A 24089-nucleotide genomic window follows, 5' to 3' on the forward strand; every position below is an offset into this window, starting at 1 on the left:
GTCCAATGTGTTCCTGAGGAAGGAGGGAAGGAAGGAAGAACTAGAACTTGTTTCCCACTTCAAATTCCTTGGGGTCATCTTGGACTCAAACCTGACCTTTAAGAAACACATAAAGAAAGTGAGGAACACCATCAACTTCAACATTTCCAACTTCAAACAAATACGGCCCTCCCTAACACTTGAAGCCGCAAAGACATACCTACACTGTATGGTCTTCTCTCACATTGAATATTGCCTTCTAAACTGGTCATTTACTGGGGCCACAGCCATGAAACCCATAGAACAACTCTACAACAGAGCATTGAAGGTATATGACAGGAAACAGTACTCATACCACCACTGTAAAATCCTGGATAAGCATCAAATTTTAAATTTTGAAAACCTCAGACGTTATAAAAGTTCCTGCTTTGTATATAAATGCCTGCACAGATTAGCCCCTCCCCCTCTCAAGGAGTTTATCCACGAGAAAAGGAACACTGGATTAGCCACTAGATCAAACACCAGAGGGGATTGTGAGGTCCATTTTAGAAAGACCGCCTTCAGCAAAAATTGTCTATCGATAAAGGGAAGTGGAACATGGAACAGCCTTCCGGTCCCCTTAAGGGAATGTCCCACCCTGTCCACCTTTAAGGGCCAACTCAGGAAATGGCTGTTAGACAGCCAAATATGCACTCATTAGGGATGTTAGTGATGTTGTACTGACTGAATGTCATGTTAGTGTGGTCATGTCAGTGATGTCAGTTTTTATGAATGAACGTTGTATGGTCCGTTTTGTGTTTGTTTTATGTTAGGACTACGGGTGGAAATTAGCCCTGTGCTATTCCCGGCATATTTACGTCCTTATCATGCTGTGATGTTATGCATACACATGTAAATGATGTTCATTAATTTGCATTGTCCTTAATAAACAAATCTTAAGTTGCAGGTTTAAAAAGCCCTTAGCTCTGAACTCGGCAGAATCTGCATCTGCAACAAACTATCATTACACCTGGGTAAAACATAGTCCATTCTCTTTGGATCAAATAACAAACTCAGCCAGGCCAACGGCTTCTCTGTTACAGTGGGTGACAATATTGTCACAAGGAAAGATGAAATTACCTACCTGGGTTCCATCCTAGAGGCAAATCTTTCCTATGACAAAATGGCAACCAATGTAATAAAGTCAACCAACGAACAAGATTCTCCTCTCTGGTAAACAAGAATACCTTGACGACTCTAATATTTAAGGGTACTACGACTATGCTTGCACCTCATGGTACCAAAGCACCTCAAAGGCACTAAAAACAAGATTACAAACATCACAAAACAAACTGGTCAGACTACTGCTTGACCTTACTCCTAGAACCCACCTCACCCCTGCCAATTTTGACAACCTAGGATAGCTTAGAGTAGACGACAGAGTACAGCAACTTGCAATGGGCCTGGTCTACAAGATACACTACACCACTAAGATACCCATGTACATGTCGAAATACTTCCCAAAGGTCAGTGAATTCCACGACCACACCACCAGAGGGAGTTCCACAAATCATGTTCAACCCAGATTTGGCTCAAACAAGGGACTAAACACGTTTACCCTCCTTCAAAACGATTCTCAAAGAGCACCTACGGGTGGCTGCAATTCGAAACTGGCCCGGTAAATGTACAGTTTCTTCCCCCTCGAATATATTTCTTTTTTTTTGATCCACTTTTTCTCCCATTTTTCTATATTTTTCTCCCATCCCAATTTCGTATCATCCAATTCAACCCTCCCCTGTCACGAACGCTGTTTCTTGCCTCCCACAAGCCGGCTGCAATGTGGACTAAGTCATACATAGCACAAGTCCCCTCCGGTACTTGAGGTAACAGCAGTCGCATCTTTTCACCTGCGCAGCTCGATCTCTCAGTGTCGAGGAGTAACGCGTGGGAGGCTCACGCTGCCCCCGACACTTCCTGATTCTACTGCGCAGGCGCACCAACCGACTTGTAGGAGTCGCTTGTTCACAACGTTCGATCCCCACCCTTCAGTTTTCCCTCCCCGTAATACGGCCAATGTGTATTACTGCGGACGACCAGCCAAACTGAAAAACAATGTGGGGAGCTGGATTCGAACACGCGAATCCTAGCGTCTCCACACTGGTGGCGAGTGCCTTAGACCACTACACCACCTAGCCGCCCTTCGAATATATTTCTTTTATGATCTCTTTCTCTTAAACAGTATTGTATATTTGTATATCTTGTATGTCATAAATGTCTGGATGAAACAGTACTGTATATCTGTATGTCATGTATGTCATAAATGTCTTGATGAATTGAAAATGGGGGACCCTGATGTAAACAAGACGAAAGTCTTTTTAGAATAGAATCTTTATTGTCATTGTTTTTTTTTGATATTTAAAGTTTAAACAAGACAATACATACATGACAAAACAAGACAAAAAAATAATAATAATAATAATAATAATAATAATAATAATAATAATAATAATAATAATAATAATAATAATAATAATAATAATAATAATAATAATAATAACAATAACAACAAGGGGCGAGGGGGGGGGGGGGGGGGGCGGGTTGCAGAGCGTTACAAAGGTTCAGTACACAAACTTATTCCAGATAGTGATCTAATAAAGTTCAGGGGACCTTGAAGGCCATCGGGCCTATCACTCTCTTGAAGAGACAGAGCAGCCTGTTCCATCGATAGCAAGTCCATGAAGTCCTTGCGCCAGTTCTCCATACTGAAGCAGTTCGGTTTGCGTTCTTTATTGTCATTGTTGGTACAACGAAATTGAGTTTAGAGCATCACCACTGGCATACAAACATACTGAATATAGCATGTACAAAATAATAATATCAATAATATAACATCAATGTCCCAAGTGCAATAGTGCTAGTGCAAATACATAGTACAGTCAGTGACAGTCCAGTGAGTTGCGTCGGCTTGCAATGGATGCAATCTGCATCCCCTTAACAATTGTTTTTATTGAGCCGTACTGTATTGTACCAATTCTGCAATCTGTTAATAAAGTTTTCAATCAATCAAACCCAATACAACTATATTTCAATTACGATGGTTCATTGTTGATGGAACAGACACTATATTGAAGTTAAGCTAAGTCAACTGGGTTCCTTCATGTTATGACCATCAGACTGTTCAATCAAGCTAGGTGGACCACGTGTGTGTGGCTAGCAAGCTGTATTGCATTATGCTAGTTGGGCTATGTTCGTCCCAGGTTAGTCTTTTAAGCTAGCGGGTTATGATGGGCTGAGCTGTTGAGCTCGCTCATATCTAGCGATTATAATATGCAAGCTACAATGGCTAACAGGTTCTAGGTTGATTAATGTTAGACAGCCCTTGGGTGGATAACAATTATTGCTTTGCCAGGCAGCGTTTCAACAGCGTTCCGCTGACGACGTGCAACACATAACAAATTACCATATTAATAATTGAGTAGTTTGATTGTGTCTCATGTAGTGCTGTCAATCGATTAAAATATTTAATCTGATTAATCACATTAATTGGGGGGGGGACTCAACGATTGTCAGATCCGGAATCTCAGAGACACACGATCAAAAGCAATTTCGGCCTGGGCCCGCGATACTGGCCTAGTTAACCCTACCTTAAAGGATTTTTCCTGTTTCTCTGCCAGACATAAGACCTTTTCCAGGATTGACTACTTGTTCTCTTCTCCCAATCTCTTCGACAGCTTTGATGTCTCCTTATTACCTATGGTTCTCTCTGATCATAAAGGTATCTCTTTCACAGCTTCGTTTGGTAAACTGACCACAAGAACCCCCAGGTAGCGATTTAACTCATCTCTACTAAGAAATGAAGACTTCTGTACCGAATTAAAGAAAAACTCACAGAATTTTTGGGAATTAGTGTTAACACAGTAAAGGATCCTAGGATATTATGGAACTCAGTGAAGGGATTTATCAGAAGCCACACCACCCTTTTTGCATCCAACTTATGTAAAGCACGGTTATCTCATATTTGCGAACGCATAAACTATATCTTAAATTATGGCTGTCTAATCTGGCCGTCGCTTATCAATGACTTGTTTGCAGTCAACATTGTCGAAACGGATTGTTTTTAATCGGTTCATTTCCGTTTTATACCATTTTGAAAAACACTTGTTTCTTGAAACTTCCAGAAGATTTCAGAAGATTCTGTGATAAACGCCCTTTACTGTAATACACAAAACACGTTGTAATTTTTTGGCCTATTTATGAATCGTTTTCAAATAAACGCTAGATTATCGATAGTATATGTGTACTTATGCACGCTATAGAAGCGGGCTGAAAAATCGATTCTCTTATTTCCTGATCGCACACACATACACACATAGGGCCCACGTTGATCTCTGTGAAAAAAGCTCTGATTATCCTAAGATTGGTAAAATAGATTCCCCCATGCGTTTCATTTACCGTAGTCTAATCCAATGGGGTGCAGTACCACAGGGAGAGACGATAGGGGGCGGTATTTTCCCAATGGAGCTCAGAGAGAGTTCCAGTGGTAAACGGGAGGCTAGATTGATGAAATATGAATGCAAATCGCTAATAAAAAAAAAAGCGATTAAAAACGAGATCTCTCGTCGGCTGGCACTGAAAGTGTTAAGAAGGACAAGGACCCAAACGACTGTGGTAGCTACAGGCCCCTAAGTCTTCTTTGCGCCGACCCCAAGTCCTGGCCGTCGTCTACAAAAATATATGACGGAGCTAGTACACTGTGACCAAACCGGCTTTATTGGGTGACTCTTAGCTGCGGATAACCTTAGAAGATTGTTGCATATAATCGACACTAGTAAGGATAATATAACACCAGCCACAGTCCTATCTTTGGATGCCATGAAGGCCTTCGATAGACTGGAGTGGTCATACCTGTGGGCGGTACTGGAGGCTATGGGACTGGGAAAGGAATTTATTCATATGATTAAAGTACTATATGCCACTCCATCAGCAATGATAATGACTGGCAAAATCTGCTCCCCTCTCTTCTCAGTCTCAAAGTCTTCTATACAGGGTTGTCCTTTGAGTCCCGGCTTTTCGTGCTATCCCTGGAACCATTAGCTCAATTTATAAGACAAAGAAATTATACCTATAACAATCAAAGATACCCCTCACAAAATTCCTCTTTATGCAGGACCCCTCCAAATCGGCCACAAATTTACTTATGATAATTGATGAATTTGGTGAACTATTAGGCTTCAAAATCAACTGGCCCAAATCTGCTTGTCTACCCCTTAATGAGTTGGCCAGAGCTGTGGACCTCCCGACGGACATCCCCATAGTTGAACATTTCAAATACCTCAGCATCGACTACTGGCGTAAAATACAATCTACAATATCTAAATTAATTTGGAACAACAAGCGCCCGAGAATCAAAATAACTACCACTCACTTGTAACACACCACACAAAATAAATCTCATGATCATGTATTATGTTTTAAAATGTTATATCAACATTATCTGGTAGGGGTGTAAAGGTACACATTCATATCTGTACCTTTCAGTACGGCTGTGTACCGAACGAATACAACGGTATGTTAACCACTAACGTGCCCACCGGGGGCTGTTTTTTTCACAATCTAATACAATTATTATAATTATTTTTCAACAAGTCGATTATTAATTTCAATATAGAATATTTGTTGACAGCCCAGCCCTACAAGTACAATTAGTTACTGCACACTACATCACCCCTGAGTGGAACATGGAAAGACAAACTTCCCCCCACTGTACCGAAAACCCTTACCGAACCGTGACTTCAAAACCGAGGTACGTACCGAACCGTGGTTTTTGTGTACCGTTACACCCCTATTATCTGGCCATCCTCAGTAAATATTATCAAACTCCACTGACCTCGTTTGGTCTTTACAAAGACCCAAGAGATGGGACAGTAATTTATATATTTGTGGAAAAGGCTCCCTCTTGTCTAGTACATTACACTCCTATACTAAACATGTAAAACTACCACTTGATTTAGCGTGAATTGGTAGTACAGATGTAATTTGGTCGGTACCGTTAAAAGTACAGAGTTCGGTACCCAACCCTGATCTCTGCCCAAAGAGGAAGTAAACTTACCGCTGTTACCTTTACTCATATTATTTTCCCTTAAATAAATTATATTCTATATTATTGTTCCCCCATATTTTCTTGTCTTTTATAAATAAGAACCACATTTTTAAGTGAAATAATTTAATTTCACACCGTCTGTGCAGCCTTGTTTATTCACTGTGTCCATGGAAAGGTCGATGAACACAGCCATAAAGGTATGGTTTCTTCATGCAGAATGTTCAGACAAGCTTAAATGTTGGTTATTTGTGATACTCGCAATTCTAAGTTATAGCTGCATTTTCTTTCAAACTGATTTTTGCTCTCTTGGGCCGACGTGTTTACCAGGCTGTAGTGTACAGGCGGCGTGAATACTTTCGGCAACCAACATGCCCTTCCGCGTTTCTCTGATTGGCCCGCGATCGGCCAGCCCTCTACGCTCGTTTTCCCCCTACGCCGGTAACGCGCGCATGCGCATATTCTTTTTGACGGCACTCACACGCCAAGCAGCTTTTCGCCACACAGCCGCAAGCTGTGCAGGTTTTAATAGCAGGTTTTAATAGGTTTTGCCGCAGCGGCGGCAGGTTTTAATAGGTAAAATTATGCATTCGTCACTACTCTCTCTATATCAACACATAGGTAATATTAATAGGTTTTGCCGCTGCGGCATTATTCATTCGTCACTACTCTCTCTATATTGACGCATAGCCACCAGCTAATATACGTTCCACAAACGCTCCACACCTCCACGTCCCGCAGCACAGACGCACACATCCGCACACAGCAGCACAAACATTCCCCACATTTAACATTCACAAACACACAATATTGAAACATAAACACTGCATAACGTTAAACACTAACACTACGATACCCAGAGCTCATCGCGCAAACCGGAAGCGGACATACGTAATCTTTCCTCGCCGCGTCACTCTAACGTTACCTCACCGGCAACTTATCTAATTTAACAGAAAATTAAAACATCTTTTCAAAATCTTTCTTCACATCCATATTTGTAAATTCCACATAACCTTAGATCTTGTTCTTTAAACATTATGTAGGCCCCTTACCCGCTCGCGAATTGAACTCCACCCCATACGTTAAGCTAAAACCAAAGATTTTCGCCCATCACCCCGTTTTAAACAGCGTAAATACGAAATTTCTCTCCGTTTTTAAAGCAATCAACTTATATACGCCAACTCCCCCACACCTTAGCTAGTATCCCTCCTTTTTTAACAACAATCCGACGGTCGCAACATATTTAAAACGCATAATATTCATCGCTAGTCATTACACGCCAAACCGCTTTTTTACACATCGGTATCGGTCCGATATTAAGATAGGACCGACATTAAAAACATTTTTTTTTTTTTTTTTTTTTTATTATACATGTTTTGGCCTTAAATAGTTTCAAAATATCAGTCATTTCTGAAAATAAGTTACAAAAGTAAAAAAAATTATGCGTTTTGGAAAAGAGCTCTTTATTTGATTATCATAAAAAAGTGTTTTCTATACAGAGATATCGACATCGGTAAATATCGGTATCGGCCAGAACAGCAATATTAATATCGGTTATCGGTATCGGCCACAATTTTCACATCGGTGCATCACTACCACTCAGCGTAGAAAACAGGATGGGTGTCTAGCAATCACCGGATTTTTTATTATATTTCTGGTCCTTCTCACTGAGGCCCCTGATTAACTGGTTTTATCCCAAGGTTGGTGTGTCGTGGCACGCCTTGGAGGAGGCAACAGTCTATCCACAAAGACTACAAGATGTAATATATTCCAACATCTCAGTTAGACAATGCCAATTACGATTTGGTCCTATCATCTCCCATGTGATTCAGACATGGCGCAACGCACAGAGATCTTGTACCATCAAATGCCCACCTCGACTCCCCAATATTTCATAACCAACAATTACTTATTGGGCATAAGCCCATTAACTCATTGACCGCCGGGGATTAGACGGGGCCCCGTTCTAGCACTCCCACGCTTTAAAAGATAGGAGTGGATCACCTTGTTTGTAGAGCTATAACTATATTCTATATTATAGCAATGGATACAATACTATGGCCCATTTGACATCACCTATCTATCGTTCAATATGTGAAAAAGAATAAATTTTTCCATCCATACGTTCCCGTGTTATACCGTGGTGAATATAAGTATCGTTATAGCGTGGTCTGGGGTAATTCCCGAAAGGCTGAGTAATAGGCTTATATGTCAATTCTACTATAAACGTTGCCGTTTCTTGCCTGTACACGCTATTATTCCCAAATCAAATCTATATCATAGATATTATGTTTCATCATGAATGCATGAAAGGGGGGGGGGTAGTTTTTTGATGCTTTGATCGTCACCAACGTCATACGTTGTGGAGTAACGTTGCACAGATATGTTGTGATCGGGGTGAAGACATGGTTGGATCAACACAGGATTGATATCATATAGCCCTTACCTTCACTAGGCCAAGATACAAGGTTTCAAAGGGTGCTCGATACCGCCGTCTAGCTGGATGCGGCCGGTATTGCACTTTGTCGATCTCAGACTCATTCCCTATGGTAACACCAAGGTCCCCGGATGAATAATGAATAAAAATATCGGAAAAACTATCAAATAACGTATATACGTGGTTGGCGTTCAACGGTTGTCGGCCAAACGCGTATATAAACGTTGTTGGCGGGGATTGAGTTAACAACCCTCAGTGGGAAAGGAAGGGAGTCCACACTCTGGGGGATGTTTATGATGGGACCGGCCTTTCCACGTTTCAAGACCTGAGAGATTTGTATGACCTTCCCGGCGCATCCTTTTTCTTTTTCTTTTATTTACAACTAAGAGCGGCGCTCAGGGCGCATGGGGTCCCATGGGGTCAGCCACTACATCGACACCCCTTTTTTAGACTCATCGGAGACAGAACAACCTCAAGGGGCTTCGTTTCAGACTTTTACACACTCTTACTCGAGTCCACATACAAGAACCTCCCCTTAGATACAATTAGGTGGGAAGACATTCCAGACCTGGACCCTGAGTTTGATTGGAGTGAGGTCTGGACTAATATTACACTGGCCTCCTGTAACTCCAATCATCAACAAGTATACTTTAACTATATCCACAGAACACATCTCACCCCTAGAAAACTGTGTATGAAGGCTGACTCCCGGTGCTCTCTGGGGGCCACTGGCACCTATCTGCACATGTTCTGGGAATGCCCACCGGTCGCTCGAGTTTGGACCATAACTGCTGAGCTTTCAGACATATGTGATTTGACAATATCAGCAACGACACTACTACTGAATGATATCTCTCGGCTGCCGGCTCCAATACAGCAAAAAATAATATAGCCATGAGATGGAAACAACCCGACAAACTTACAATAATGAATTGGGCTTTAACATTCTTAGATGTAATTTATTTAGAGATCTCCACAGCTCGGGTAATTGGAGTCAGAGAATCTAATCTTGGGTTGTGGGCATCGGCAGCTGAGACATTAAAATCCATGATCTAGCAGCAGGCGAGGTCTGAGAGGTCCTGAGAGGTCCTGGGGTCCTTAGAGGTTCTGGGGTGGGGGGTGGGATTGGGCGAAGAAATGTCTTTTAGCATTATAATTTATTATTATTTTATTTTATTTTTATGTATTCTCCCTGTCTTGTGTTCCCAATGTCATTGTTTTTAATGTATTTTACTATAATTTATCTGATTTAATTTAATTCGTTATGCCTTATTTGAATTGTTATCATTATTGTTATTGTATTGTGTTGTGTCTGTCACATGTTAAATAAAAAATTTATTTGATCTAAAAAAAAAAAAATAGTCACGTTTTATACATTCTCTCATTGGGCTAGCAGCCGGTGAATGAAGTAATGGTGAAGATTTGCATAAAAATGTCGGCTAAATGACTAAATGTAAATGAAAATGTAAGATGAAACTATTCTTCATTTGGCTGAGGACCTGCAGGAACTCCCTGTGAGGTGTGTCCCCAGACCCCACGTTGGCACCATTGGCCTGGGGTGTTTCACTCATAGATATATCTATGGTTTCACTGGTGGCTTTCAGTTTCATAAGATATCTTTATAAGAGAGGCGTGGTTAACGAAGCACACTGAGGCCGCACAATGGAAGCTGCCTACTGTCTCATTCCCTCTAGAGCATTTTCTACCTCTTCCCCCAGTCAGATTGTACTCTACTGCTGTTGCAGTGTCTCGCCACTTGGTGCCGCCAGTGGCTCATCGAGGCCCATGTTTGGAGACCACCCATCGGTCCACACAGCCAGGGTGGGTCACTCTGTGACATCTGTTTATGAGGGGATCATACCATTAACAAGTCAACAGGGGTGACTCTCATAAACAAGGGTGGGGAATCACACACTGGAGAATAGGAATAGCATTAGTGGGCAGTTCTAATAAGGATGAAAATTCAAACAATGGGAAAAGTATATACATAAGCTTTGGAAACAGTGACACATAGCTGCTGCAATAGCCAGTCTGTGTTAATGGTAACTCAGTAACCTATCATAATGATGATGAGTGTATTAATGAAATATGTTGTTGCCTGAGCAGTCTTGGCTGGGTGCTTTGGCAGATTGGCTGTGGAAGTTTTCTTCTCAGTCAGAAATGGGAAATAAAGAGAAAGTGGTTAATTAGGGGCCCTAATGAGGGCACATAGCTGTATGTGATGGCTGCATTTGTCTTGACATCCAACCCCTGACCCCTTGTACCGAAAACACGTCCCCTTCCCTCCCCGTCACTCTGCCCTTCTCTCATGGGGAGAATTATTTCTTAATCAAGCCTCTACCTCCACCAGTCCCCCTGGCAGCTTCCAGGAGTTATGGTGGATTTTGAAGGGGAACAGAGTGGACTGTTTGAGGGGACTTTACTCACTCCTCACTGGACCCCCGGGAGGCCCCCAGGCAAAGCCCCAGGAGCGGATGATTTATCTGCCCAAGAGAGAGAGAGCGAGAGAGCCGGACCTTGGTATTGAGGCATCTGTGTGTGTGCCACCCCCCCCCCCCCCCTCCTCCTCTTCCTCTTCCTCCTGGTCATCAGGAAGTAATCACGGTGCTCGGAGGGTTTTCCATTAGGTTGTTAATATTTTGGGTAGGAGGAGGTGGCAGGAGGGAGGTGGTGGTGGTGGTGGTGGTATGAGTTTATGAGTAGGAGGTGGAATTGTTTCATGAATAGTTGCAGTTTATTAGCAGAGCAAGGTGAGCGGGGGGCTTTTTCATCATTGGAGGTTACTCCTACTTCCCTTGAGATATTCAACGTGGCGAACGTCCGTGTGTTGATTGGCTCATTGGCTCTTTTTTTAGAGAGAGAGACACACACACACACACTGATTTGGTTGAATCAGTTGAGACTGAGGCCCCAGATGTGTATTTTAAGTCCAAGCAGGGTGAATATCATCATCATCATCTTAATATCATCATCATCTTCGTTTTACGTCCCTATTTTCCCACTACAGTGAGGTTGGACGGGCGATGACTCCACACCACTGGAGTCATCATTTTTGGTTTGTAAGCACATTTTTTATACCTCGGATGCCCTTCCTTACAGGTAACCCCATTGTCGGTGAGGACCTAGCCTTTGCGTATTCCTACACACACAAGGCAGTGCGGCACCCTGTATCCATAGGTAGGGAGGCTAGAGAGGGCACTAACACTTGCCCAAGGTGGACCCTCAGACTAGTGGAGGGAAGGAGTTCTCTTACTTCTCCATTCTAGTTCAGCTTCCGCTAAACTAACCACTGCCCTGAACTGACTGAATACTCCCTACTTTAATGGGACCAACCTTTACACGGAGAGCTTCCATAAACATGTCATGTACTTAACGGCTATGAATGTCATTCTATGTCCAAAGCCTCTCGTTTGTATTCTCAGTGACAAGAAAGCAAATGACCCCACTTGTCAGTCAAATCCTATACCTAGACCAACATCCACCATGACAAGATAATTATCCTAACCAGGGCTACCACCACATATACCTTAAAGAGAGACCACCACATATATCTCACCAGAGAGACGACCACATATACCTTAAAGAGAGACCACCACATATACCTCACCAGAGAGACCACCACATATACAAGTTACAGAGAGACCACCACATATACCTCACAGAGACCACCACATATACCTTACAGAGAGACCACCACATATACCTTACAGAGAGACCACCACATATACAAGTTACAGAGAGACCACCACATATACCTCACAGAGACCACCACATATACCTTACAGAGAGACCACCACATATACCTTACAGAGAGACCACCACATATACCTCACAGAGAGACCACCACATATACAAGTTACAGAGAGACCACCACATATACCTTACAGCACATATACCTTACAGAGAGACCACCACATATACCTTACAGAGAGACCACCACATATACCTCACCAGAGAGACCACCACATATACAAGTTACAGAGAGACCACCACATATACAAGTTACAGAGAGACCACCACATATACAAGTTACAGAGAGACCACCACATATACCTCACCAGAGAGACCACCACATATACAAGTTACAGAGAGACCACCACATATACCTTACAGAGAGACCACCACATATACCTTATAGAGAGACCACCACATATACAAGTTACAGAGAGACCACCACATATACCTTACAGAGAGACCACCACATATACCTCACAGAGAGACCACCACATATACAAGTTACAGAGAGACCACCACATATACCTTATAGAGAGACCACCACATATACAAGTTACAGAGAGACCACCACATATACAAGTTACAGAGAGACCACCACATATACAAGTTACAGAGAGACCACCACATATACCTCACCAGAGAGACCACCACATATACCTCACCAGAGAGACCACCACATATACAAGTTACAGAGAGACCACCACATATACCTTACAGAGAGACCACCACATATACCTCACAGAGAGACCACCACATATACCTCACAGAGAGACCACCACATATACCTTACAGAGAGACCACCACATATACAAGTTACAGAGACCACCACATATACCGTACAGAGAGACCACCACATATACCTTACAGAGAGACCACCACATATACAAGTTACAGAGAGACCACCACATATACAAGTTACAGAGAGACCACCACATATACCTCACAGAGAGACCACCACATATACCTTACAGAGAGACCACCACATATACCTCACAGAGAGACCACCACATATACCTTACAGAGAGACCACCACATATACCTCACAGAGAGACCACCACATATACCTCACAGAGAGACCACCACATATACCTTACAGAGAGACCACCACATATACCTCACAGAGAGACCACCACATATACCTCACAGAGAGACCACCACATATACCTCACCAGAGAGACCACCACATATACAAGTTACAGAGAGACCACCACATATACCTTACAGAGAGACCACCACATATACAAGTTACAGAGAGACCACCACATATACAAGTTACAGAGAGACCACCACATATACATCACAGAGAGACCACCACATATACCTTACAGAGAGACCACCACATATACCTCACAGAGAGACCACCACATATACCTCACAGAGAGACCACCACATATACCTCACAGAGAGACCACCACATATACCTCACAGAGAGACCACCACATATACCTCACCAGAGAGACCACCACATATACCTCACCAGAGAGACCACCACATATACCTCACAGAGAGACCACCACATATACCTTACAGAGAGACCACCACATATACCTCACCAGAGAGACCACCACATATACCTTATAGAGAGACCACCACATATACAAGTTACAGAGAGACCACCACATATACCTTACAAAGAGACCACCACATATACCTCACAGAGAGACACCACATATACAAGTTACAGAGAGACCACCACATATACCTTACAGAGAGACCACCACATATACCTCACAGAGAGACCACCACATATACCTTACAGAGAGACCACCACATATACAAGTTACAGAGAGACCACCACATATACCTTACAGAGAGACCACCACATATACCTTACAGAGAGACCACCACATATACAAGTTACAGAGAGACCACCACATATACCTTATAGAGAGACCACCACATATACCTCACCAGAGAGACCACCACATATACCTTACAGAGAGACCACCACATATACCTTACAGAGAGACCACCACATATACCTCACCAGAGAGACCACCACATATACCTTACAGAGAGACCACCACATATACCTCACAGAGAGACCACCACATATACCTCACAGAGAGACCACCACATATACCTTACAGAGAGACCACCACATATACAAGTTACAGAGAGACCACCACATATACCTTATAGAGAGACCACCACATATACCTCACCAGAGAGACCACCACATATACCTCACAGAGAGACCACCACATATACCTCACAGAGAGACCACCACATATACCTCACAGAGAGACCACCACATATACCTTACAGAGAGACCACCACATATACCTCACAGAGAGACCACCACATATACCTTACAGAGAGACCACCACATATACCTTACAGAGAGACCACCACATATACAAGTTACAGAGAGACCACCACATATACCTCACAGAGAGACCACCACATATACCTCACAGAGAGACCACCACATATACCTCACAGAGAGACCACCACATATACCTCACAGAGAGACCACCACATATACCTTACAGAGAGACCACCACATATACCTCACAGAGAGACCACCACATATACCTTACAGAGAGACCACCACATATACCTTACAGAGAGACCACCACATATACAAGTTACAGAGAGACCACCACATATACCTCACAGAGAGACCACCACATATACCTCACAGAGAGACCACCACATATACCTCACCAGAGAGACCACCACATATACCTCACAGAGAGACCACCACATATACCTCACAGAGAGACCACCACATATACCTCACAGAGAGACCACCACATATACAAGTTACAGAGAGACCACCACGTATACCTTACAGAGAGACCACCACATATACCTCACAGAGAGACCACCACATATACCTTATAGAGAGACCACCACATATACCTTACAGAGAGACCACCACATATACAAGTTACAGAGAGACCACCACGTATACCTTACAGAGAGACCACCACATATACCTCACAGAGAGACCACCACATATACCTTACAGAGAGACCACCACATATACAAGTTACAGAGAGACCACCACATATACCTTACAGAGAGACCACCACATATACCTTACAGAGAGACCACCACATATACCTCACAGAGAGACCACCACATATACCTCACAGAGAGACCACCACATATACCTTATAGAGAGACCACCACATATACCTTATAGAGAGACCACCACATATACAAGTTACAGAGAGACCACCACATATACCTTACAGAGAGACCACCACATATACCTTATAGAGAAACCACCACATATACCTTACAGAGAGACCACCACATATACCTCACAGAGAGACCACCACATATACCTCACAGAGAGACCACCACATATACCTTATAGAGAGACCACCACATATACCTTATAGAGAGACCACCACATATACAAGTTACAGAGAGACCACCACGTATACCTTACAGAGAGACCACCACATATACCTCACAGAGAGACCACCACATATACAAGTTACAGAGAGACCACCACATATACCTCACAGAGAGACCACCACATATACAAGTTACAGAGAGACCACCACATATACCTCACAGAGAGACCACCACATATACAAGTTACAGAGAGACCACCACATATACCTCACAGAGAGACCACCACATATACAAGTTACAGAGAGACCACCACATATACCTTACAGAGAGACCACCACATATACCTCACAGAGAGACCACCACATATACAAGTTACAGAGAGACCACCACATATACCTCACAGAGAGACCACCACATATACCTCACCAGAGAGACCACCACATATACCTTATAGAGAGACCACCACATATACCTTATAGAGAGACCACCACATATACAAGTTACAGAGAGACCACCACATATACCTTACAGAGAGACCACCACATATACCTCACAGAGAGACCACCACATATACAAGTTACAGAGAGACCACCACATATACCTCACAGAGAGACCACCACATATACCTCACCAGAGAGACCACCACATATACCTTATAGAGAGACCACCACATATACCTCACAGAGAGACCACCACATATACAAGTTACAGAGAGACCACCACATATACCTCACAGAGAGACCACCACATATACCTTACAGAGAGACCACCACATATACCTCACAGAGAGACCACCACATATACCTCACAGAGAGACCACCACATATACCTTACAGAGAGACCACCACATATACAAGTTACAGAGAGACCACCACATATACCTCACCAGAGAGACCACCACATATACCTTACAGAGAGACCACCACATATACCTTACAGAGAGACCACCACATATACCTTACAGAGAGACCACCACATATACCTCACCAGAGAGACCACCACATATACCTTACAGAGAGACCACCACATATACCTCACAGAGAGACCACCACATATACAAGTTACAGAGAGACCACCACATATACCTCACCAGAGAGACCACCACATATACCTTACAGAGAGACCACCACATATACCTCACCAGAGAGACCACCACATATACCTTACAGAGAGACCACCACATATACCTCACCAGAGAGACCACCACATATACCTTATAGAGAGACCACCACATATACAAGTTACAGAGAGACCACCACGTATACCTTACAGAGAGACCACCACATATACCTCACAGAGAGACCACCACATATACAAGTTACAGAGAGACCACCACATATACCTCACAGAGAGACCACCACATATACAAGTTACAGAGAGACCACCACATATACCTCACAGAGAGACCACCACATATACAAGTTACAGAGAGACCACCACATATACCTCACAGAGAGACCACCACATATACAAGTTACAGAGAGACCACCACATATACCTTACAGAGAGACCACCACATATACCTCACAGAGAGACCACCACATATACAAGTTACAGAGAGACCACCACATATACCTCACAGAGAGACCACCACATATACCTCACCAGAGAGACCACCACATATACCTTATAGAGAGACCACCACATATACCTTATAGAGAGACCACCACATATACAAGTTACAGAGAGACCACCACATATACCTTACAGAGAGACCACCACATATACCTCACAGAGAGACCACCACATATACAAGTTACAGAGAGACCACCACATATACCTCACAGAGAGACCACCACATATACCTCACCAGAGAGACCACCACATATACCTTATAGAGAGACCACCACATATACCTCACAGAGAGACCACCACATATACAAGTTACAGAGAGACCACCACATATACCTCACAGAGAGACCACCACATATACCTTACAGAGAGACCACCACATATACCTCACAGAGAGACCACCACATATACCTCACAGAGAGACCACCACATATACCTTACAGAGAGACCACCACATATACAAGTTACAGAGAGACCACCACATATACCTCACCAGAGAGACCACCACATATACCTTACAGAGAGACCACCACATATACCTTACAGAGAGACCACCACATATACCTTACAGAGAGACCACCACATATACCTCACCAGAGAGACCACCACATATACCTTACAGAGAGACCACCACATATACCTCACAGAGAGACCACCACATATACAAGTTACAGAGAGACCACCACATATACCTCACCAGAGAGACCACCACATATACCTTACAGAGAGACCACCACATATACCTCACCAGAGAGACCACCACATATACCTTACAGAGAGACCACCACATATACCTCACCAGAGAGACCACCACATATACCTCACCAGAGAGACCACCACATATACCTTACAGAGAGACCACCACATATACCTCACAGAGAGACCACCACATATACCTCACCAGAGAGACCACCACATATACCTTACAGAGAGACCACCACATATACCTCACCAGAGAGACCACCACATATACCTCACCAGAGAGACCACCACATATACCTCACCAGAGAGACCACCACATATACCTTACAGAGAGACCACCACATATACCTTACAGAGAGACCACCACATATACCTTACAGAGAGACCACCACATATACCTCACCAGAGAGACCACCACATATACCTCACCAGGGCTACCACCACATATTATGTTGGTATAACAATATATTATACCAACAGCTTCACTGCAACATGAAAGAAGATGTAAAAGTCAGAAACAGTATGAATGTGAGCTGAGATCAGAGCTGGGGGGCCTCTTGAGGTTCTTGCCCTCCTTGAGCTCTGGTGTCATTTAACCCAACAGGCCTCCAATCTCCAATCCAGCTTATTAAAGCAAATAGGGCCTACCGCCATGTGGGTCCAATCCCCCCTCGGCCCTCCCATAGGGTAAACACGGGGGCGCAGGGCCTGGGGCCGAGTGGTGGGTGGGTGGGTTGTTGGGGAGGGGGGTTGTTGGGGGGGATCAAGGGGAGCCTGCCGCCCCAGAGAGCAGGACTCCTGACAATTCTGGTTTGGACCAGTGGAGAGATGTATAATAAATATTATTTATGACACAGTGGTAGAAACATAGGGAGGGGGGAGAAAGGAGCCTTTCAGTATAGAGGGGGTGATCCTGGACGCTGGGGGAGGGACATCCTGTTTTTGTTTGATTGATGGACAGGAGAGGAGAGAGAGGTACAGTGTTTAGGAACGAGGTGTCACAGGATTTATTGGTCTTCAGGTTCTCCTTGAACGTTGTTGAGGGTAGTAGTAGTAGTAGTAGTGGTAGTGGTAGTAGTAGTAGTAGTAGTGGTGTCACATCATGGTGAACTCACCAATCATCTTTTTTCCCCCATGGGACTGGTAACCGTGGGAGACTGGGAAAGAGAGGTTGGCAGCGTGTGTTTGATGAGTGGAGAGACAGCCCTTGGTCCCTGTGTGTGTGTGTGTGTGTGTGTGTGTGTGTGTGTGTGTGTGTGTGTGTGTGTGTGTGTAAAAACTATGCAGCGTACTTCTTAAAACTCATTAACAGCAGCCTGAGAATAAGGTGAGGGCTCTGTCACTTTGATTAAACAGCTGCCACCCCCCCCCCCCCCCCCCCACACACACACAGAGGGATCTCGGCCCTCCATCTGTGCGTTTATGAGACAAGGTGGTTCTGTGTATGTGTGTTTTTTAAAGTGTATTATCATAGGGTTATGAGGGAGTATGTGTGTGAGACTACATTGAGGTCAGCCATTCTCCAGGGATGATCTCCGTTATAAAGGATTTGTCAACATTTTGGCTAGCGCTCCTCTGCAGTTTGTGTTGACTACTTTGGTTGGTATTTGTGTTTGTGTGTGTGTGTGTACACACGTAATAGGTTGCTGTGGTTTCTTAGGGGGGGGGGGGGGGACTAGGCTTAGGTCACAGTGGCCCAAAGACATAGTCTGGCCTGTGGGTGGGCTAGCCACCACGCACACGCACAGGCAGACACGCACAGGCAGACACGCACAGGGCACACTAGAAAAAGCCCCTGTTTGCTATCGTAGCCAATAAACAGCAAATAAATCCCCCCCTCCAGAGCAGGGGGGTTGGCTGGGGAGGGCAGGTCTTTGAACTGGGACTTTGAAGGAGAGGGGAACCCCTCACTCCCACTGATACCACACTTGAACCTTCCTTTCAGTCTGCTTCAATAACACGCTGCTGCCTATCACAGCCGGGGGAAGGGGATGTGTGTGTGTTTATATATGGGGGGTATTTGGCGCGGTGTGTCTCTCTGTGTGTTTAAGCCATGGCCCTGTGTGTACATGTGCGCTTGAGTCCATCACTGTCAGCGCCCTGATTCCCTGTGACAGGTATGTGTGTGTGTGTGTGTGTGTGTGTTTGGTCTGAGCCGTTATTATAGTTATTACCTGCTATCAGCCCAGTATGTTGGTGTGCCGCTGTGATCACCGACACACAGTGGTATTGAGTGACAGGGCGGCAGACGGGAACGTCCCGGTCACAGCCTGTTCCCATTAGGCCCCATTTCCTCTCAATCACGCAGGATCCCCCTCTGATTGGCTGACGTGATTGATGCCGTATGCCGATTGGGGCAGGTTGAGAGGTCACAGGGACACATGGGCCATGAAGCGGTCACTGGATTATAGCCGTTATCACGAATCCGATAGATTACATTGATGGGACGTTGTGAAAATATGGGGATTTCTGGTGTTTGAGTGACGTAAGGATTTTTGAAGCAAGGTAAGGGTTTGTGTAAGGGTTTTTGAAGGAAGGTAAGGGTGTCTGTAAGGGTTTTTGAAGGAAGGTAAGGGTGTCTGTAAGGGTTTTTGAAGGAAGGTAAGGGTGTCTTTAAGGGTTTTTGAAGGAAGGTAGGTACAGGTTTCTGTTATGCCAGTGGTATTCTCGTGATGTAAATCACAGCAGGCTGAGAAAAGTCTTCCCTCCCCTCTTCACCGCCAGGACTTTAAATCCTGACCCCTCACACGCCCTTTGACCTCTCCCCGCACATCACAGCCATGCTCCACTGTAAAACATGGAAGTACAACACACGCCTCAAAGACGTTGTTAGTACCTACCCACAGACTCTCTGATTGGCTCAGCTCTGTGTGAGAATGAAAAGGCAGCCAGTTAACCAGTTAATCACCAGTTAACGGGGCCAAAGGGCAACAATGCCCCTAAAATTCGAGAAAAGACCCCTTATGGATTGACGGGTACAAACATGCTCCTGAAGAAAGATGAATTTGAATGAATTCTGTAAAGAATGGACAAGAAACTTGTTTCATACCAATTGTGTATTCATTCAAACATTCATGTACGGTTGTGATTAGAATAGACATTCATGGTATTATATACATGGTATCATATTGTGAGTAATTTCTGGACTTCAATAATAACATGTTGTCCTCTCTCTCTCTCTCTCTCTCTCTCCCTCTCTCTCTCTCTTCTCTGTGTGTCTAGGACAAGATGCTGCGTGTGTTTGACCCCAGAGCCCAGCTGACACCTGTTCAGGCAAGTCCTCTAATCCCTACTCACCACACTGTCAACATGACTGACTGACTGACTGACTGACTGTCACCCTGCTGGACGGGGTTCTTTTTGACGCGACACCCGGGATGACCGGCTCTATACACCGTGACAAGGTAGGCGTGGGAGGAAAGAAAACAAACCAGTCACTTACTTAGTGTGAGCGATAAACATGTTGACATTAACCCCGCAGGCGGCTCTCACCAAACGGGCTGCCCTTCCCCCTGTGATTCAGCTCCTATTGATTTATTGGACGGATACACAGGCTCCTCGTCCCACACCGAGCCGGTACGGCCCTAACACAACTCACTACTCCCTTATTGGGAATCTGTCGCCGATGGCAACCCCCAAGACTGAGCCAATAAGGAGACTCATCACAACCGGCAGGAATGAGGAAGTAGAATTGGGGAGTGGATGGAGAGAAAGAAATGGAGAGAGAGGGTTGGCGGGTTGAGAGGCTCGTTGTCAGGGAGCGAATATTCTTCTCACACTTTCCAACGTGGGACCTCCCACAGTGTTTCATTAGTGAGGTGCCGGGCCTGTCCTACCGTAAATCCCCCAGCACTCTCATCTGTAAACACCGGCAGTGCTAGAACAACAGTACACGCCGTCACAGATTAAATACAGAAATACCTGGAGGACGCATCGACGTGGGGGGGGGTATTTGTGTTGCTCTTACACCTTTTTATGAAAGGCTCAGTGTTCCAGAGGTGTGTTTGAATGTGTGTGTGTGTGTCTGTGTGCCGTACAGTGTGTGTGTGCACCACCCGACATCAGCGCCCCTGCTTGACAGGAAGTCGGTGATGAAAAAAGGTTACATGGTTGATTGTTCCTCTTTGTGGCTTAAGGCTCACTTAGGGACGGTGTGCCCTGTACAATGAGACGTGCACAATCAGTCAGTGTGTTTGCTTAGGAAACACGAGACGCCTCGTCTGGCTCCGCTCCAGCTCTTTGAACCTGGATGTTTACCTCAGGTGTGTCAGACTTTTCTTAAAGGAAAACTCCAACATTTTGGGAAATTAGCTTATTTGCCATCTACCCTGGAGTTAGACAAGAAGATAAATACCTTTTTTCTTCTCTGTGCATGCAGTAGGAGTAGGAAGACGTGCACCGTTAGCCTAGCTTAGCGTCAGTCACTGGAAGTAGGTTCCTCCATTAGCCTAGTTCCCAACGTCTTCCTACTCCTACTGCATGCACAGAGAAGAAAAAGGTATGTATCTTATTGTCTAACTCCAGGGTAGATGGCAAATAAGCTAATTTCCCAAAGTGTTGGAGTTTTCCTTTAAAGCAATCGACACTGTCAACATCCCTCCAAAATGGCCTGTTTCAAGTATTTTTTTTCTCCAGCGTTGAGCGGCTCTCCGGTCCATTGTCGGTAGGCATTCTGTTTAACTATGATACACAGCTTTTCAACTGGTCTCCAAAGAGGCCAGTACTATCCCAGGTCGTTTGGCCACCAGCCATACACTTTACTTCACAGAAGAACCCCAAATTAATTCAAATCAAATAATACTCATGTTGCATGTAACGACTTGGTTCAGTCGAAGGTTCTCATTAGTTTAGATTGACGCACTAATGAGTAGAGTCTGTCTGTCTGAACCAGGGTCTCCAGTCAGAGCTGGTGGTTACTGCTGGTGTGGATGTGATGCTGGGACATTCCTGCCCTGCCCACTGGCTCTCTGGTCCCCAGCGTCTCAGTCTCTCTCTGTCGCTGTCTCTATCTCTCACACTCTCTGTCTGTCTCTCTCACTCTCTGTCTGTTCCCCAGTGTCTCTCTCTCTCTCTCTCTCTCTCTCTCTCTCTCTCTCTCTCTCTCTCTCTCTCTCTCTCTCTCGCTCTCTTGATCTCTGTTCATCTCTCTCACTCTCTTTCTCTGTCTGTCTCAATGTCCATCTATCTTGTCTGTCTCTCTTTCTCTGTCTGTCTCTCTTTTTGTCCATATATTTTGTCTGTCCTCTGACTTTTTCTCTCTGTCTGTCTCTCTCTCTCTCTCTCTCTCTCTCTCTCTGTTTCTCTCTCTATCTGTCTGCATCTGTCTCTCTGACTGTCTGTCAATTCAATTCAATTCAAATAGGCTTTATTGGCATGAAATATTAACATACTTATTGCCAAAGCAAGTTCAACATACAAACAATAACATATATATTAAGCAATAAAATACCATAATATTAGTAATGACAGTAAAGACAATCAACAGAAACATATTCATTTACAAAATAGTCATTCAATCGGGTAGTCATTTGCAAGTGTGGCCACTCGGATACATTACAAAGCTTGTTCTCTTATTGTGTGACAACCATCTACATATTTTGCAGCTAATGCTGTACACTGACTTTTCTCCCCACACATATATAACAGCTTTTGATGATCAGGGAGATGGATAAACTGTGGATCAATTTTATTTATTTTATCAAAGAAAACTTCTCTTAGATCCTTATATTTCTCACAGTATAGTAGGAAGTGAGGTTCTGTCTCAACATCCCCCTGATGGCAAAGTGAACACAGCCTGGCCTCTTTGGGCAGCCAGTTCTGCCTGTGACGGCCTGTTTATGGCTAGGCTATGTCCACTAAGTCTGTACCGTGTCAATGTTTTTCTTAGTTTTATCTCATTCTCAGTGGTCAGGTATTCTGCCACTGTGTACTCTCTGTTTAGGGTCAAATATAATTCTAATTTACTTTGAGATTTGGTTGATTTGTTCCAATATTCCATATACATTTATTTTTGTTTTGAGATTATTGGTTGGGCCAGATTGCTTGGTGTCTGTCCTGAAGCCCTGGTGTTTGTGGGGCAGATATTTCTGACTAGCTGGCAGAGGGGACTCTTATCTGGGTTCATCTCTTGGCTCTGAAGGGCTTTGTAGTGGTAGGAGTGTGGTCACTTGTTTGGAGTGTGTATAAAATTTGATGGCTCGCTTTTGAATTTGAATGATTAGAGTGTATTGGCCAAGTTCTGCCCTGCATGCATTATTGGCAGTGTGTCTGTGA

General features: G+C 44.1%; 1 protein-coding gene across 1 annotated transcript in view; it reads left to right on the forward strand.

Moving 5' to 3' along the window:
- coro7 (coronin 7) overlaps positions 1 to 24089 on the forward strand; it is a 301330-nt gene that overhangs the window by 25720 nt on the left and 251521 nt on the right. The window contains 1 exon segment of the mRNA XM_084329480.1: positions 21039 to 21089. Coding sequence (XP_084185606.1) covers positions 21039 to 21089 — 51 coding nt within the window.

The sequence above is a fragment of the Notolepis coatsorum genome, assembly GCF_963971535.1.
Source record: "Notolepis coatsorum genome assembly, chromosome: 14".
Classification (NCBI taxonomy): Eukaryota; Metazoa; Chordata; class Actinopteri; order Aulopiformes; family Paralepididae; genus Notolepis; species Notolepis coatsorum.